Source organism: Fringilla coelebs (assembly GCF_963513975.1).
Source record: "Fringilla coelebs genome assembly, chromosome: 7".
NCBI classification, from domain to species: Eukaryota; Metazoa; Chordata; class Aves; order Passeriformes; family Fringillidae; genus Fringilla; species Fringilla coelebs.
Window position 1 is genome coordinate 9,020,227 of NC_140035.1, and position 18,799 is coordinate 9,039,025.

At 40.8% G+C, this 18,799-nt stretch overlaps 2 protein-coding genes across 3 annotated transcripts; one reads left to right on the plus strand and one right to left on the minus strand.

The window, feature by feature from the left end:
* Window positions 1–14: 14 nt before the first annotated feature.
* PARP9 (poly(ADP-ribose) polymerase family member 9) lies at window positions 15–9,487 on the minus strand. 2 transcript variants are annotated; one of them, XM_084208833.1, is made up of 10 exons: window positions 9,394–9,487; window positions 8,988–9,027; window positions 7,426–8,261; window positions 5,895–6,116; window positions 5,606–5,818; window positions 4,781–4,841; window positions 3,975–4,349; window positions 3,010–3,158; window positions 2,133–2,301; window positions 15–940 (listed from the first exon to the last, which is right to left on the minus strand). In XM_084208833.1, exons 1-10 carry the CDS (start codon window positions 9,406–9,408, stop codon window positions 645–647), a joined length of 2,376 nt encoding a protein of 791 aa, XP_084064959.1. In that variant the 5' UTR covers window positions 9,409–9,487; the 3' UTR covers window positions 15–644. The 2 variants fall into 2 exon arrangements, with proteins under 2 accessions (XP_084064959.1, XP_084064960.1); XM_084208834.1 differs by lacking the exon at window positions 9,394–9,487 and adding an exon at window positions 9,214–9,240.
* Window positions 9,220–17,320, plus strand: DTX3L (deltex E3 ubiquitin ligase 3L). Its single transcript, XM_084208832.1, has 5 exons — window positions 9,220–9,664; window positions 10,144–10,367; window positions 12,662–14,194; window positions 14,875–15,092; window positions 16,336–17,320. Exons 1-5 carry the CDS (start codon window positions 9,247–9,249, stop codon window positions 16,403–16,405), a joined length of 2,463 nt encoding a protein of 820 aa, XP_084064958.1. The 5' UTR covers window positions 9,220–9,246; the 3' UTR covers window positions 16,406–17,320.
* Window positions 17,321–18,799: the final 1,479 nt, after the last annotated feature.

Sequence of the window (18,799 nt, forward strand, 5' to 3'; positions counted from 1 at the left end):
AAGTTAACAGATAGTGACATTCATACTTTTTATTTTGAATATGTGCATCTACAGTGCTTGAAGTAACTAATAAAAAACGTACAGCAACCATTGTAAGAAATCATGAAGTATTGCCTCATGTTTGTCATCACCATACATAATAGCATGGCCCCAAGCAGAAAACAGCTCTCATCTGCTACATTTTTTTATCTTAAGTCAAGAGAAAACTTAAGACACAAAAGGCACAACCAAGATTTCTTGTGTTTCCCTGATACATGCAATATGTCAGATTAAGAAAACACAGTGGAAGAATGACAGCCTACACAAACATCAAGTGTATAGTCACAAGCTGAGATCACTTTAAGGAATAAAGTAAATGATCAGGTATGTTAAATGTTAATGTTAAATGTTACACTGTATTTTGGAACGCTTTCCCTTCTGCTTCCATTCTCAGGTAATTTTGTCCTAATCTCTTTAAGATGCTAACTTAGTCTTTTGTTCACAAATATTTCAGAGAGCTTTTCAGGAAGCACTCTGACCATAGCACACTACTAAGCAGAGCATCCTCTTAAATCTAAGCACTAGACTTTGTTCTCAGAGGGTCTTCACCATAACTACAGTTCTGCTCTATTCCCACTGAGGATCCTGCTTGTTTCCTCCAAGAGCTACAGACCTCTCAGTGGGGAACAAGTCAGCAAATACTGTGGAAGGGCTGCAAAACCATTGAAAATGACAAAGGTCTCAGGATGGTACAAACGATCTGCTAAACTGTCATATAATGTAAAGGCATTCCCATCCACTGCTGGTGGCATAATACAAGATGGCTGGCCTATAGTGTATTTGCCAGTTACTACATCAGCTTCAAACACGTACATTTTAGAATCCAATTCCCATGTAGCTTTATCCTTGGTCAGGTTCCTCAGGTTCTTTGTAAAGTAGATGCCAGCTCCATATTTTTGTTCTGGAAAGAGAAAGAAAAATCTTCAGATGAGAAAGCATTTAGCAGTTGGTTCTTTCAGGGTGGTAGTTCCAAGAGACTGCTGCTTGATTCTGGGTTACAAGTGATGTGACCGCTCAACGTGTGCCATCCTTTAGGAAGTTAATTTTCATGGAGTGGCTCTGATGCTTGCACTGACCTCCCACTGAAACCATGAGCAATGACAGCTGATGGCCATTCCAGTTAACTGCTACTCCAGTGCTAACTGTTCAGATTTATCTCTTAATGCAGTGATTGAATCATCAAGGTCTAAAGGATTTATATAAAATAAATATATGACTCACACTTCAGTCATCATGTACGAGGGGCTCTGATAAACAATAAAAGGCAGCAAGATCTTGATAATGTAAACTACAAAAAAAAAAGCTTTGAGATTTATATGAAAAATGTACATAAAGTGCTGTTACAGTATCAAATGGAAAAGTGCAAAGAAATTAGACCATCATCTTACTGCTTTTGAAGTGTGGAAATGTGCCATGTACATTACACAGACAAAGAAAGGCAAATCTCCACTTTTCGAACAGTTTATTGCTTGAAATCCCATTCTGCAATTGACATGCAAAATATCACACACTTCACTTACTGCAGGATGAAACACTAAATGCTTATTCTTTCCCTTTCTGAAAGCATCTGTCTGCTACAATAGTTCATGGATTCACAACTTTCCTCCAAGTGTACTTTACTCCAAATGGAAGCCCAAGCAACGAAATCATCTGCTGTCTCTGACCACACCTGATCTGAGCAGGGGCCTGGGCTGCATGACCCTCAGAAGCCTCTTCCAGCCTCAGTGTTCTGTGATGCCCTTGAACATGCTTTAGAGCACCAAGCTGCTGAATGCATGTTTGCAGCAGCTACATAAGGACACTGACTTTCTTTACAGTGATGCAACAAAATAAAACTTGGACATGGAATTACGTGTATACTAATAATTCTGTCTAGTGTTTGGGCTAGGCTTGAATTCAGGCTTATCTTCCTAGAGCCTTGCTGGCTCTACAGTATCAGGAAACCTCACTGTATATAATAAAGTAAGCTCATACAAATCTAAATACAAGTAAAAACAGTTCTTGTTGAGGAATGTCATTTTTTCTAATTTTGACCTGAGTTTAGTATTCAGTCACTGTTCATTTTGATTAAAGATGCCAAAGCAAGTTATTACCTTTTGGTGGAGAATACACCCTGTGAAATCCAGTTTGGCAAACTGAGCAACAGAACTCAGGAGGAACATCCTGGTACAACTTTTGAGTTGTTGTTTTGGAGGTACCATCTACTTTTTTTTTCATTTGTTGGAATGCAGCAGATAGAAGTGGATTATGTATCTTTTCAATCTGTAACATAAATAACAGCTTAGGATAAGCATATGGAGACCAATTATGAAATCCATAAGTGCTTTTATTCAAGCTATGTTCTTCAATGGAAGAACCTTTGCTTTAGTCTATAAGCACTGACGACACAGTGGACAAAGTATCTGAAGCGTGCAACGGATCTAAATAAAAGAATTGTACCACTATCCCATGCCTCCCATTGAAATCACTGGGAACATTTCCTGGTGTACTGACTTCCAGTACTTGAGTTGTGCTGAAGAGATTAAGTCTGCCTCCTGCTCAGTAAAGCAGTGATACCCCAGTATGATCCCAGCTTTAACACATAATCAGATCAGAACTCTGGCACATTTTTAGTGTCAAGCACACAAAAAGAAAATAGACCCTGAATTAGTGTCCTGCAATACTGTACTCATATTTCTGTAGAGTTCTATAAAGGGACATTTGAAGCATGAAGTATGAGGGAGAACATACAGTACAATTAAAAAGAACTCTCAGAATTTAATAACCTTTGGAGTGACTATTTGCATTATGTTTTAAATACTATTAATTTGGATTAAAGACTGGATCTGTTTTAAGGATGAGGTTGATTTGATCTTAATTTTTAAAAGCAATGCATTGAAATAGTTAATCTGAATTTTTTACGCTTACATGAAATATGTTAGTTCAAATATGTGAGCTGAGATTCAGTTTCTCCATTAATATCCTCTTTACCCTGAGAACACGAAGTCCAGCTTTTTCAAACTGTTTCTGTCTGTCTTTAAACTCCTGGAGGTGGCAGTCTACCGGTGAAATCTGGACGCAGTGAGTGGTACTTGTCTTGTGAAAGTCTCCTTCTGAAAGCTGGTCTGCTTCTGCTTGGCCTGGATATGAATGAGGGAGTAAAATTTTCATATATCGTAATGTCCAAAGCAAAGGCAAGGGAGGCAGATCCACTACTGTAGCTGGTGGTTTAATTAGGAACAAAGAATGTTAAGTGTTCTCTGAAGTAATGTCAGAGGCTGATATTGAGAGGGACTAGTATATACATACAAAAATGTATGTAAATGTATTCTCTTTTTCTGCATTTATTATAAAGAAACCAGGAGAGAAGAAACTAAAGAAAAGCAATTTATGATCTCCATGACACCTCTTCACAGCTGACCTTTCATATAAAGGTATCTATATTGAATGACTATCAAAACACAAATTGAAACTCATCACTCAGTAGCTTTCTGTAATGCCATTAGTTGTATCAATTGCTCTTGATAGCTCTGCAGATCAAGTCTACTGCTGAGCCCTGCAACAGTGGTCCAGCTGTAGCCAGCAAGAGCTCAGCAAAGGTGTGTGTTAATTAAGTGCAAATTTTGTAAATCTCCAGTGGCCAGGCTTTAGAGTGAAGGTATCCTGGAGGGAGCTCCACTACAGCTGGATATACATCATGGCCAGGCCCTGCATAAACTGTGCCCTACTGGGAATACTGCCAAGTGAGTGGCCACAGCTAACAAATGGTCTTCCAGGGGCTCACATGGTGAAAGTACAGGGATATCAGTAACTAAAGCAATACTCAGTACATGTGTGTGAACTGAATGTACGTCTGTCCCCTCTCAGCAATACAGAGATACATGTTGCTTCATACTTAACCTTGTTTAGACACTTATTTACTTAATTAGTGTTTAGGCACTATTTACTTTACATACACATTGAGTAGAGCAGTTTCTCTTGTTCAGCAATAGTCTCCTTTTGCACACGAAGCAGTAATTCTTCAGTTTTGAGCACTGTATCAATCAAAACATCAGGAGGGCCCTGAAGTTTCAGTTTTGCTCGTCCATCTTTCACTTTTTCTGACACAGTTACACTAGAAGGCTGGTGTTGAGAGAGTTCTGCAAACTCCTCTTTACCAAGGTAAAAAATGTAGTTGCTTTTAATAACAGCATGGGAACCTTCCTGAATTTTCATTACATGTTGGAGCCACGATTCTGCTGCTTCCAGTGCTGTGGGTGTGCACCCTCTAAGTTCAATCACGGGTTCACTGCTTGCAGGCTCTTTTGCAGTCTGACTGCCTGACTCTGTACCTGGAAGATATATATATATTTTTAATACAAGTGCATTGAAAGAGTGAGAAGCTTTCAAAGACTGACACAAATTCCTACTAGTAATCCCAGCTGTACAGTGCAATAAACACACTACTCTTCTGGTATGCTCAAAAAAGAGATTGGCCACAAGGAGGTAAGGTTTCCAGGATACACACACAGAGAATTTATCTGCCTTTCACTAAATTACCTCCAAGAAGTTAGGCAATGACAATGGGTTTTAAGTCTTAAAGGGACTGCGCAGTTCCATTCCTATAAATGTAAAAATACAAAGTGCTCACGAGTTTTTGCTTCCTCCTCTCCCCAAGACACATATGTAAATACTAAGTTCCCTATTTTAAAGGAATGTGATTACAGAGTCTTAAATTGGGTGTACTCATTTACTGGAAATGCCCCTTTTGTTCATTACTTACTCAAAAGATCACTTCTGTTTTCCAGCTTGTATTTTGCTGAATAAAATTTTCTCAGGACAACCTTGAAAGAGAAAAGTTTAGGAGCAGTTTGCAATCTCTAATCAAATATGCAATTAGTATCTTCAAAACTCTGTTAGACAAGCAGTTTACACCCCCACCCCTGAGTCTGAAATTGTTAACACTGGCATTTGTCAGCTTTTCCTAAAATGTAATTCTGACAATATCAAGCGTGTTCCTGTTCTTCTGCATCTCCTAAGGCAACAGACCTTACACACTGAGTGGCACCTTTACCAACTCCTTGTGGTTGTGGCCTATGCCATGCTATCACATAAGATAAAGGTGTTCATTACTTGCATTTTAATGATGATGCATCCTTACTCAGTTTTAAAATCCAGACTATTCTCCTGCCTGTCTACTTGAAATCCTTCTATTATGTTAGCTCATATATGTTATTAGTGTTTTGCCTTAGGAGCTCCATACAAAAAACCAAAACTGACTGTAAATATTTCCTGAGGAGGAATGTTTGTTCCTTAATGAGTTCAGAGTCACCCTTTCTTATACATTCACTGACAGACATGAGAATTTTAAAGTTCTCTCCCCTTTTTATCAGACTACAGGCTGAAGACTTCTAGTTTAGTGAAGAGAAAATAAGTATTTGCAAAGATTGAGTATCTGCTAATGAGAGTAATATTTTCACAAAAGGACCGACCTGCTGCTCACAATCCTTCTTAGTACAGAACAGACTATCATAATTTTTAGTCATCTGTGGAAATACTTCTAGAGTTTTCTGTCTTCCTTATGGATAGTTAACAACAAATTGGTTACCTCACAGGCAGCACGGTCATCTGGGCAAATGACAAACTGCACTTCTCTCTTCTTTGTAGGATATGCCCTGGCAAAATTTAAAACTGCTTCAATCATGGTGTCTGCCACTGTGTCAACAGGCAGCTTTGGTGACCAATTTATTGGAAAAGAAACTGAGGGACATGAGTGTTCCTGAAAGTGACCCAGGCATCCTTCCACTGCATCCTTCAATTCCTGCAAGAAAAACAAAGTATTTCAGTCCTCACATCACCCAACATGAAAATCCATTGAGTTCCAAAGCAAGCATCACCTCAAGCTGTAACACCGGATGCTGGTATTGCAATACCACATCCAGGACAAATGTAGAGGGCAGCTGATGCGTTTTCATTATCGGGATCTCCTTATAACGTGTTGGACGGCTAAGACGATTCTGAGGTTCCCTCTGAAAAGCTGGATCCTCTTTTTCCAGAAGTCTTGAAGTTTGAGAGGAAAGCTCATCACTGGCATTTATGATGTTAACAATAGCTGTATTCTGTAAGGAAAGAATGCAAATTTCAGTGTACTTCAAACTGACTCTTTGCAAGCCTTGCTGTTATAGAGAGCATTCTTTCTAAGCACAATTCCTGTACCAAGGCCTGACTGCCACAGATCAGCTGCTTGAATTTTCCTACTACTTACTACTAGAGCACTGGAATACATCAAAGTATGCACTTTGCAGTGGCAGTTCAGGAACCAACAGTGTGCACAAAGCTGTTCCAGTCATCAAGAGTGCACTGAACAGAATTATTATTCTCACTATCTATGTGACCCACATACCAATTATCAGCAGGAGAGAACTATGGATGTGGCTGTCATCCCAGCCTTAGGATAGCAAGGACACATCACCAAGTAACAGTGTCAGTACACATAAGGGAACTGCAAAGCTATGATTGTTTCCAGTACAAATTGCAGATTCCCACAGTAGGTGCCCTGTATTTCAAATATGAAAAATGCAAAAAATTTGTTTACAGAATGCTGATAACAGCAGCAATTGTTCTAACCTTAATTGTTGAACATTATCTAAAGACACAAGACTATGTTTTCCTCACAGTCTTGAGGGCGTGTGCATCTTTCACTGCTGTGGTTAATAAAATTCCCTGCAAGGTCAATTTTGCAATTCTTTGTTCTTCCACCAAAAAAACAAACTTCCTTTAAATTATGACACTTCTTTAAAATAAAAATTTATTTCTTTTTTAAGATATAGTATTTGCTAAATGTAAATGCCATTCCTGTGATGTACCTTGCAGTCTAAGAACTCCGTTGAATTCCTATGACTGAGGTAATCTATTTTGCATCAGATTTTCTAGCTAAAAAGTTAATCAATTTAAGTAATGCTCTATTTAAAGGTAAGGTGCACATCATCTGTCTAAGTTATTTTCTGCTGTTTCAGTGTTTGCTGAATAATCCCAGTAATGGAGTTACGAGAACATAAATTATAGGAAAAAAAGCAAGGCAGGAAATAAGAGAATACTTCTATGGAGTACACTGTAAAATGAGAACCCCTACATAAGAAGAAGATAAACCTTAACACAGAGATGTATTATTAAATCATTCAATCTTTAGCTGCCTCCTGTTACAACAGCATGTATAAAAAAACAAAATAAAAACATTCTAAAGTTCACCACCCATTTAGAAAAAAAACCAATTCCTTGCTATTATGATTTAATTACCATGTGTAAATTCTCATCAACTGAGAAGAAAACCATTTAGTGGAACACAAAATGTGATCTGAACTCTTGGGCTCCAAAGCCTGCAAGACTTGGAGGCAGCACCGTGTTCCACAAATGACAGGACAGACTTACCATCAGATTTTCAGGGTGCTGCTCTATGATGCGCAAGCGAACGTTTTCATGTACGAGGTGAGGTGAGGACTGGCTTAGTGAAGCTGGCACAGTGTCTTCAAGTGAACTGGTATCACCCAGAAACTTTTCACAGGCCTTCTTTATTTCTGCTACTGTAGACTCTTCAATGTTCACCAGGCGGATTTCCCTGAGACAGCTTGGTGGACTTGTCTCAACAAATTCCTTCACAGCCATTACAATCACTTTAGAACACAAATCAATTGGGAAGGCATAGACACCTGAACTCACTGCTGGGATAGCCACAGACTTGAAACCTCTTTCTGGAGCACTCACATAATGCAGAACTTTCAAAATAGCGTTCCGAAGTAGGTAACAACACATTTCCTTTTCAGCAAGACGCCACCTTGGACCAACTGCATGAATAATTTCCTTACAAGGCAGCCTCCCTCCACCTGTCACTGCTATATCACCGACTTTGACCTGTCCATACCTCTGAACATAACGCTTGCTTTCCTCTCTTATTTCTGGCCCTCCAGCTGTTACAAGGGCAAGAGCAAGACCCCCTCCATGTTCAAGATACTCATTGGCTGCATTCACCACAGCATCGACCTTGTGTCTCGTGAGATCATCCTTATAAACACAAACCTCAATGCCCGACTTTACTTTTTTCCTGTATACTTCAGCAGTGCTTTTTGCTGCTTTTCTGAACGCCAATGTACAAGCAAACCTTTTGGAAACAAGATTATTTAGACAGTTTTCTCTTCTCTTTAGAGCTTCATAGGCATCTTTACTGATGGGCATCATCAAATTGACCTCATCCATTACGATGTTTGACCCTAGGATATAGAATATAAAGTGAAATAGAAAGTATTACTATCAAAACATTTATTTTTATCTAGAAGTGTGGTTTATAGCTTTCAATTTTATCCTACTGTCATTGCTAAACAATACTTTTTTACACACTCTAATCTTTTCTCCCCCCTTTTCACAGGTTTAAAAAACCCAAGGAGGTTCATTTAACTGTGCCACAGAGATCTTATGCTGAGTTTTAATTCTGTGAGTCTCATTTGGTCTGCACTTGAAGACAACAAACAAGTTCCTTCTTTGTATGGAACTTTGTATGAACTCAAAAAGACTTTTTAAACCACATTTTTAAGGAACAGCTTTTACATTATTACTATGGCTATACAGCCCTCTCCTGGCAGATGCCAGCAGTACTATCCTACAGCAGTTATGTTAATTAGTTTAAATCAATTTATGTCAGTTTAGCTGAACTCTCCTCCAGGGTATACTACCTGCTTGTAAAAAGTCTGTCGTTTTGCACTTATAAAGTATACATGCCGACTCATCAAAACACTTCTGAGCTCTTGCTTTTAAAAGAGAAATGCAAGCAAATCCTGTTGAAATAGTTCGTAACACTGTTGATTCATAACCGTGTCTATTTCACATTAATTATGAATTTCACGTTGCTTTTGGCTTTTGTTTTTTGGTTTGCTGGCTGTAGCTGTCTGTTTTCAACTTAGATACAAGTACACATTTCGCAGATGGGTTGAGAGACTTACCTAAAGCGGGCTTCCCTCTAAGGAAATCTGAAACGTAACTCTATTGTAACAAAAAGAGAAAAAAAGAGAAGGTAAATGTTACAAGCAATAAAGTACGTGGGTTGCCTTCCTGCAGGAGAGATTCTGTTGCAAATCAAACCAGCACCAGCTTTTCAAACACCTATACGAAGTTTTCTAGTTTTTAAAATGCTGCTCGGAGCTGCGGGAGCTCTGCGGGTGAAGTTACCCTCCGCCTCCTCCGGCTCCGACCAGCTCAGGAATGCGAGGCCGGGAGGTCATTCCCGAGCGCCGGGCCAGAGCACGGGCCCGTCCTGCTCCCCTCGACCCCGCCGGCAGCTCCCGCCGCACCCGGACCCCTGAGGGCGCCGCCGCCCCGGGCCCCTGTCCCCCTGCCCCGCTGCTCTACCTGGACGGCCCCCATCTCGCTCAGGGCGGATCCTCAGCGCTCGGAGCTGCGGACGGAGCGGGAAGCGAAAGCGAAAGCGGGCGGTGGGGCGGGATCATGGCGGCCGCGCCGCTGCTGGTGCGGGTGAGCCCGGCGCCCGCCGCCGGCGAGAAGGCGATCTTCAAGCTCCAGAAATACTTCCAGTCGGGAAAGCAGTCGGGGGGCGGCGAGTGCAACGTGCGCCCGGGCCCCGAGGCCGGCACCTACTGGGTGGACTTTTCTACGGAGCAAGGTACGGGCCGGGCGGGACGGGTGTGGGGGGCGGCTGTGAGGGGACTGGAAATGGCCGCCGAGGCACCATTTACACCATTTACACCATTTAGTGTCCCCGGGCAGGGCGGCTCTAGGGCTGCTGGCAGCCATCACGTTTGCAGGTAACTTTATTAGCCCTATCTGCCTTTGTCCAAATTCAGAGGGGATCTCATTAATGCATATAAATACCTCAAAGGCGTGCCAGACTTTTCGGTGGTAGCCAGCTACAGGACAAAGAGCAGAGGGCATAAACTAAACACAAGAAATTTCACCTTAACATGAGGAAGAATTTCTTTACATTGAGGATGGCAGAGCAGTGGAACAGTCTACCCAGCAGCCTCTGTCTCTGGAGACATTCCAGAAGACCCTGCCTTGGCCCTGGGCTTGGGCAGGATGATCTCCAGAGTTTCCTTCCAGCCATAACAGTTCTGTGATTCTGCCATTCTGAAATTACCGCAGATAGGAAGCGTGTGGAATCCCGCTCAAAACACACCTTGGAACTGGGGACAACATGCTGGGAGATAGTCATCCTGCCGGGAGAAGGGCGCCCTGGCAAGAGCCGGGTTACAGCGCACGCCGCAGCCAGCTACAACAAGGTCGCTGCCAGCCCTTCCCTGCCCCAGCTGGAGCAGCGGGACAACGGTGGCTACGGGGCCACAGCAAAGGAAGACCTTACCAAAAAGGTACATCAGGAAGAGCAATGTCACAACCTGCCCTGCTTGTAGTTCCATGAGTTCTGTATGTTGCACTTCAATATTTCCTGCCAAAAAAATGTCAGTTATGTAGTCTTGGTTAATGAAATGGGGACAGTGACATTTGAGTGCTGGACCAGAGGTCAATCTACACATGTTTACAGGCAGCATGTTTTCCAGCCTGACTCTGGCAGGTGCCAACCACTATTCCCCAAAGCAGTGCTGGCAGGTTTCAGGGGGTAGTATGCACCAAGGGCTGCTCCCAAAAGGTAGAAGAATTGTATGAGATTTGGATCCTTTCCACCTGCATCTTTCACCTACTCTTCCACCTTTCCACCCACTCTTTCAACATGGTTTGCACCTTGAGGCAACCCTAATTATCTCCATCTCTTCAGCATTAAAAAAGTCTGCTGTGATGTGATGTAGCACCGCAAACATTATTTCAGACACTTTGAACTAAAAGTTACACAGAAAAGATTAGCTGTGTTTAGGGACATGGGATAGGGCAACGTGGTATGGATGTGGCTCTAGAAAGACACTGATATCTGGCTCAGAGGGTTTTACCCTGTTTTGCTTGGTAACATAGGTGTAGCTTTTGGAATATAGCATGTGCCAGCATAGTGTTTACCTGGCATCTGTACTGCAAATTTCCCTATCCTTCTGTCCATGTGAAGTACAGTAGTGGACATGTTTATTAGTATTTTTCAGAATCATGTTTTTGCCCTAACTCTTGGAGTTATTACAGCATGACTTCAGGGAAAATTTTAAAGAAAGATAATAAGTAAGAACTAGAAAGTCTAATACTAATAAGAACAATGAAATGTAACTTATAGGTCATGTTAAAGCATGTTGTGTCTGTGTAACCTGGCGCTAAGGGGATAGACAGATTCTTTTGGGGATCCTTGGCAAAACAATGATGTAGTTACAGTAAGATGTAGTTACAATGATGCCTCAGGTTTTAGCTTTTATATTTTTGAGATTCTGTACTGCTTTAGTGTGTAGTTCTGAGCTTCATATTAGGGGATAGTAAACTCTCTTCACAGAGTAGACAAAACAATTCCTTCTCCAGCTGGGGACCAAGCACAAATGACCCAAATTTCAGGCCCAAGAACATAAACAACAGTGGACTATAACTGGACAATTAACTCCAATATGCTAATGGACCAGAACTTACAAAAGTGTGAGACCTCATGACCAGTTGTGCATTTTGTGACCGTTTTGGGTTCACCTTGGGTGCAGCCCTGGCTGGGCTCATGTGCTGCCCAAGGTGGAGCCATTGAGGCCTTCTAAGAAACACCTACTTTGTTCCTTACCTCCGTCTAGTCTCTGTTCTAAGTCAGCCTTCACAAGGCATCAATTAAAGGTTTTTGCTTTTTAAAAAGCACAGAGTTAGTGATCAGAATACCACAGGATTTCTACAAGCAGAATCAGCATAGGACAGTTTTGTAAGTCCTGTAGCACTGTGCTTGATAGCACAGCTCAGCTTATGGTTTCTAGTCACCTGGACCCTCTGCAAATCATGTAAAATCTTAATACTTGGGTTGCTGTATTGATAGAGCAATCAGAATCTAGATTTGAAAACACATAAAAGCATCTGGGTCATGCAGTCCTTAAAGGAAGCAGAGGGCAGTGGAGATCTTCCTAGCCACCAAGGGGTCCTGTGGGTTTCACTGTCCAGCCACAGCTGTGGTCTGCATTCCCAATTAGGACTTGTAACTGGTTGATCTTGTAGGCAGTGCCATTGAACCTGCCTGCTCTGGGATGGGATCAACAGCACCTGGTTGGCACCTTTGAGGCCAGTAAGGAGGACACTGGTCAGTCTGGTGTCCAGAAACCTTGAGGGTGATAGGGAGGGAAAGAAAAAATCTGTTTGCTTTGTCTACTTGGTGCACAGGACTTCTAGGGCTGGGTAATGATTGGAAAGGGCCTAACACACAATGAGCTCAGCCACAGAGGTTGCCTGCCTTTAGTTATGCTAACCCTGTTGTCAGAGGTTGGGAGCAGAGAGTGCTGGTCACAGTCTCAGACTAAATAGCAGAGTTACTGTCTTTCCTCCTGCAACATTAAGGAGTTTCATTTTTGCTGCTGACTTAGAAGCAGATTGTGTTACTCACCTGTTTCTACTGTTAGTGTATGTAACATAAAAGAAATACTGTGTGCAAACTTGTTTGTTGCAATCTGGCACTACTGGCATGGACAGAGATTCTCCTTGCTGAAAATACAGAAGTAGCAAGCGGAGAATCTTAGGGAAAACTAATGTTGATGTATTCTTGTCTTTTCTTTAGATATTTCTTACAGTTTCTGCTACTTTGAATACCAGTATGTTCACTGAAGACCAAAGGGAGAAAATTACCATTATGTGTCCAAATTTAAAGAGAGAAGGAAACCCTGGCATGGATGGCTCTGAGAAATTGACAGGAGATTTTAGAGATATTGAAAAAGCTTATCACTACTTTGAAGATATCCTTGCAGGCAAAGGCCCAAACCATGATTTTTCACATTCTGAGTGTAAGAATGGTTTGAAAGATGAAAATGGCCTGAATACTGAAGAAATGGTTGAGCTTACAGTTGTGACAGCTCTCTATGAATATTTTATTCATACCCACAAAGAGGAAATCAAAGAACTACACAAAAGGTTTGGAGCATGTATAAAAATTAAAGGTCATGACGAGGAAAACACATTCATATACATATCTTCTGATAAAAGTCCTGCATTGTTACAAGCAGCTAGAGATTATTTTATCACAGCTTTCCAGGAAGCTACAAAAGATCTGACACAGGAGAAAGTTCCCATAACAAAGAGTGACACATTAAAAGAGACAATAGTAAAATTGAATGAAAGGTTTAGAAATCTTCTTGTTAAAGAGGAAGGGAATCAGTTGCTACTCCGTGGTCCAGGGAGTGAGACTTTAGCTGCCAAAAAATTTCTAGCAGGGGAAGGTGAGAACAGCCAAGCTGAAAAGAATATGAAAATATCATCTGAATGTTACAAATACAGGGATGGAATTGAAGTTGATGCTTCTGTGTTTAAATTGTTGGAAACCATACTAAGCAAAGAAATTGAAAACATAAATGGCAAATTTGATACACTGGTAAAAATAAAAGAGAAGTCAGATGGCCAGAAGGCCATAATATTTAGGTCTAAATTCAAAAATTCTGATATGTCATCACATGCTATTGAAAGTTTCATCAGTGCATTTCAGAGTGCCTCTGCAATGTTAAGAGAAAAAGTCATCAGCGTGAAGCTTTCAGAAGATCAGAAGAAAACTTTCAGTGTGCAACTTCATGCTAAGGAATTTGAAGATCCTTATGTAAAACTTAAGAAGAATGAAGATAAGTTAATCCTAAGGGGTTTACCAGACCAACTTTATGCGGCTGAAAAGCACATTAAGTCCATTCTTAACATTGAAGGGACACAAACTAGAAATAGGGCACCACTGTCCTCTGACCTCAGCTCTCAAGAAGCTACAGGATCATCTAAGAAGTCCAGTGTTAGACAAAAGAATAAACTTTCTTCTGAAGGACAGACTCAGGCAAAGACAGAAGAAAAAGAAGATGATGAATGTCCAATTTGCAGGGACACAATTGAAAATAAAGAAATACTAGAAAAGTGCAAACATGCATTTTGCAAAACTTGCATTGATACAGCCATGGCTTATAAACAAGCTTGTCCAGTTTGTAATACCGTCTGTGGAGTCCTGACAGGAAACCAACCAGAGGGAACAATGTCAACTAGAACAATCAATTTGTCTCTTCCTGGTTATCCCAATTGTGGCACAATTGAAATTGAGTATAATATGAATGGTGGTATTCAAACTGTAAGTATACTTAAATATTTCTTAAAGATATTTTTCTCACAACAAAACCAATATTGAATACAAAATTAATTATTTTCCTGTTACTTTAATGCATGTTCAGGGAATACATTTCTTTATTTTGTACAGATCTGCAAGTGTTTAATTCAATATTTTTGGGCATGATTAAGTAAATACAGTAGGAATTAAATGGTCAGATGATCAGCCTCCATTTTATATGCACCAGGACAGAGGTACCTGTCTTTAATTTGTCCAGTGGGAATAACTCAACTGAAATCTATGCCGTGATATAAGCAAAGTTTTGCAAGTATAATGAGCATTTCTGGGCTGTTCTCTTTGCTGTGGACACCAATGGACAAAAATAAATAGTGAGCTGGCTTGGTGAGAGCTTTCCAGGTGAGAAATCTGCTTATGTTATGTGCTGGGATTCGTGACTAGGACTGAGAATGGAGTAAATTAAAAAGTCACGGGTGCAGCACCATGCATTTGGGAGAGAAAAGAGGGAAAAACAAATTTAAAAATAACAATGGGTGCATGAGCGATGACAAGAAAGCATGAATGAAATCTGTATGAAAGAAAGTATCTAAAGAGAAAAAAACTCTGAATCAGTTATCAGTCATGCTATGTCCTTCTGAATGATTTATGATATACAATGTGTTTCTGTTTCATTTTCTACAAAACAGAGCAGCCATCCAAACCCAGGGCAGCGTTATGGGCCAGCTCACCGAACAGCGTATTTACCTGACAATGAGGAAGGGCGAGAAATTCTGCAGCTCCTCAAAAGGGCCTTTCACCAAAAATTGATTTTCACAGTGGGGCAGTCACGTACTAGTGGTGCACAAAATGTTATCACATGGAATGATATTCACCACAAAACTGCCATGGAGGGAGGACCTACCCAGTAAGTAGTCTTGTCTTTATGCAATACTGTTGTTACTCAGATGTGTCAGGAAGACTGCCTTGAATATCTTCCACATTTAGACTTTCAGATTTTGTCACTAACAGAGTGATTGTCGAATGCCCTATGGATCCAGATGTTAATCACCTTCCCCTATTTGGACAGTTGGATCAAGGATGAGCTTAGTGTTCTGCTGTCCCTTAGACTACTCATTCATAACTGAGTTTGTAAGGCACTTAGTTAATAACTGCTCTGATTAGAACCTACAGGACAACAAGCTTTTGATGACACCTAAGGTTGGAGTCCTGATCTATGCCTCTCTTGTTACCTGCTGTTCTGCACCAGGAGGTGCTGGTCCATTAAGATCCCAGTAAAGATGGCACTCATCATGTTGTAAAACATTATTTGAAATTCTGCTTAACAGAGCTAACAGCAGGAAGTGAGATTGTAGTACAGATATGGTCATGTCCTTTTAGATGCTAGGAGCCAGGAGTTGTGCGGCACTTATTGGGTCAGATCACAGGACACAGTGCCAGCCCCATCCATTAAAAAGGTTCCCCATTTTGGCTGTTCAAGCTGTCAGAGGATTTTCTGAGTAGATGACCACCCTATCCAGTATTTCTTGAGGACTTGCTGCACTTAAATGAAAGGAGCAATCACCAGGATAGAGTGTGAGCTGCCTGCAGCAGAGACAGGAGGGACCAGTCCTTTCAAGCTTGTTGCATCTTCTAAGGGTAGGTTCGTGTCTGGATCCTCCTGACTGGGCTAGGATCATTAAAAGAGCAAAAAGTATCAGTTTTACTTTATCCTTCACTCTGTGCAAATTCTCTCTCTTGCTTATCACTTGCTTCATATGCAGTTCTGGTGTTGCACTACTTCAAGTCCAGGGGTACCATTGTGTTTCTGATTTGAAGGCTCACTTGGATATGCTTCAGATCTAATTTTCTTTTTAAAAGATAGATCCCCAAACACCCTATCATTTTGAAGGGAGACCCCAGGCAGCTTTGAAAATCAAGTTCTTAGTGTCAATTTGGACAACAAAATGTAGCAGCTCCTTAAGTTTGTAGCTTTATGCTGTGTGTATCGCTTCTGTGACTGGCAGTAGGGGTCTGTTTTTTCTCTGGGGCAAGAACTGCATAAAATTTGTGAAGAGATTTCTAAAAAGACTTTGATGAGATGGTTTTGTAGAATTGTCAAGTGCTTCATTGCAGAAATAGCCCAAACAATTCTTCTCTTCTTCTCCTAGTTTTGGATACCCGGATTCTTCTTATCTGCGGCGCGTTCGATCAGAATTGAAAGCAAAAGGAATTGAATAATGAAATCTCTCAACTCTCAACTCTTAAGTGCAATGACTAAAAAAACAGCAGTTAATGTACTATTCAAGATCTGAGGGAAGTTGCTTTGTTTAACTACAGTACCTAAATCGCTTGTATTAGGTAGTTAGCTAAGAAAAGTAATCTTTTCTCATCAAAAAATGTATGTTCCTGTCACAAATCATTTACTTCCCTATATATGTAGCCTTTACAAAATTTGGTTCTTGTGAGTGTAGTATCAGTACTGTTTGCACTTTCTATATCTTGCTTTACTAACAAATCTGATTGGCACTTTTCCCCCCAACTCTCCAGTCTGATTTCCAAAACCCTTAGATCCACTACTTTTACTAGATGAAACACTTCTCTTAGTTTTGCATTATGATGTCTGTCAGCATGGCTGGCATCATGTAACCTAATCTAATCTAAATCTAAAATTTCTATGCAAATATGTAATCTAATCTAAAATTTGCATGCAGCTATGACAGTATTAGCTGTGATAAGCTTATGGACTTTCGCTTCTTTTCATGATAGAAATTGCCTTAGTGATTTGGGTTTTGCCTGTGAAATTAGCCATGGATCATGTACAAGTGGGTACATGGATGATCAGCTCTGCAGGAGTGCTGAATACTGAGAGCTATGTTGGAGCAAATGGGAAGTAGCAGTGTCTGTGTCCATATCTGATAGTGGGCTCCTGGTTCTGTGCCTGCCATTGTGCTTAAATACAACTTTAAATCAGTTTTTCAACTATAAAACTGTATTCTTTCAATTGCATCCAATATAGGTTTAAATTGTATCATAAAGATACTCTGCAGTGCCCAAATAACCTGCTAATTACCTGTGTGGTGGTGTGTCACACAGACATGATTTTTAGTAAGTTTAACCATTTCGCTAAGGCTACTGAGCACAACTAATAAAGAAAATACAAAAATACCACGTGTGTTTCTTCTGTACAGGTTTTTCCTCCCTTTTGCAATACATATAGCTGTATATATTTTTTAGATTTAAGAGCTTCCCTGCAACACCATGTTTTGGGGCAGTTTGGACTCCACCCCCCTTTTAAAAAATGTATTACATTTTTATTATTATTTTAAGATTCTCACATTGTGAATAGGCACTACGACTTTGCCACCTTGACTTTCAGAGTGGGCACCGTTTGGTTTCCATGTGGGTTGGGATGTCTTTCCAGCCCTGGTTTTGTGTTACTGTATTTGATTTAATATTTTACATTATTCCATGCAGTAAAATAGCAGAGGATGCAGTAAAATACCAACACTCCAGTTGTTTCTAAGTGACTGAGCTTTTCTGCTCATGGAAGCAAGCTGTCACTGTGCTTCAACCCCAGCCAGCAGCTATGTACCACACAGCCACTCGCTCACCCCCCAGCCCTGGCGGGCAGAGAATTGTAAAAGTAAGCCTTGTGCATTGAAAAAAGAACAATTTATTAATCAAAACAAAACGAAGTATACTATTTCTAGTAATTGTAATGAGAATGAGAGAGACAGGAGGATAAAACCCCCAAGAAACAAGAGATGCACAGTACGGTTGTTCACCAGCTGCTGGCCAATGCCCAGCCCCTCACTGAGTAGCAATGGTCCCCCTCAGCTGCCTGCCCCCAGTTTCTGTGCTGAGCATGATGCTCTTGGTATGGAATATCCTTTTGGCCACTTTGAGTCACCTGTCCTGGTCATGCTCCTTCCCAGCTCCCTGTGCATCTGCAGAGCTTGGGAAACTGAAAAGTCCTTGGGGTAAACACCCCTTAGCAACAACTAAACTGTCAGCGTGTTGTCAGCACTAAATCCTCAACACAGCCCCGTACCAGCTACTAAGAAGGAAATTAAGTCTATCCCAGACCAAGAGAGATGTAAGGATTAAATCTTCTCAGCTACTTTTGGTCTCTCGTTTCACTTTCTGTCCCTGTAAGCCAGTTCATTGATGTCAGACCCCTGTTGGGTAACTCACCAGCTCCCATTTTGTCTGTGCCAAAGTTTGCAGGCTGAATTGTGCAGCAGAGTCCTGGTGGCTGTCATGGAAAGTTCCTGAAGCCTTTATCCTTTAACCGTCTGTACAGACCTTTATTATCTAATCATAGTTGTACAGGTTAGGATTAAATGTACTCAATTTACAATATCAGGATTTTTTTCAGGGTTACACCAAGGGAGGAGAGAATGTACCTGGGCTAATTGTGGGGAGGACAGTGCATTCGGAAATAACAGATAATTCAGTCACCCACCAAGAAACAAAGGCATCCCCATGGGTCATTCAGCAGAGTATCTGATGATACCTAGGCTTAGCTGAATGCTTATAATTTTTAATGACATTTAATTATCCATTTCTTAAATGAACGTTCAGTGAAATTAGGGGGGAAAACTTCATTTATCTGCTATTTTAGTCTCCCAT

Bases quoted from the DNA above. Each gene is read 5' to 3' on its own strand.
- DTX3L (XM_084208832.1), top strand. From the start codon at position 9,247: ATGCGAGGCCGGGAGGTCATTCCCGAGCGCCGGGCCAGAGCACGGGCC. The intron at 10,368-12,661 runs GTACATCAGGAA...TCTTTTCTTTAG, and splicing joins AGGAAGACCTTACCAAAAAG to ATATTTCTTACAGTTTCTGC. The intron at 14,195-14,874 runs GTAAGTATACTT...TCTACAAAACAG, and splicing joins TGAATGGTGGTATTCAAACT to AGCAGCCATCCAAACCCAGG.
- PARP9 (XM_084208833.1), bottom strand. The intron at 3,159-3,974 runs GTATGTAAAGTA...ATTCATATCCAG, and splicing joins GAAACTGCTCTACTCAATGT to GCCAAGCAGAAGCAGACCAG. The intron at 2,302-3,009 runs GTAAAGAGGATA...TTTATGTTACAG, and splicing joins CTGGACTTCGTGTTCTCAGG to ATTGAAAAGATACATAATCC.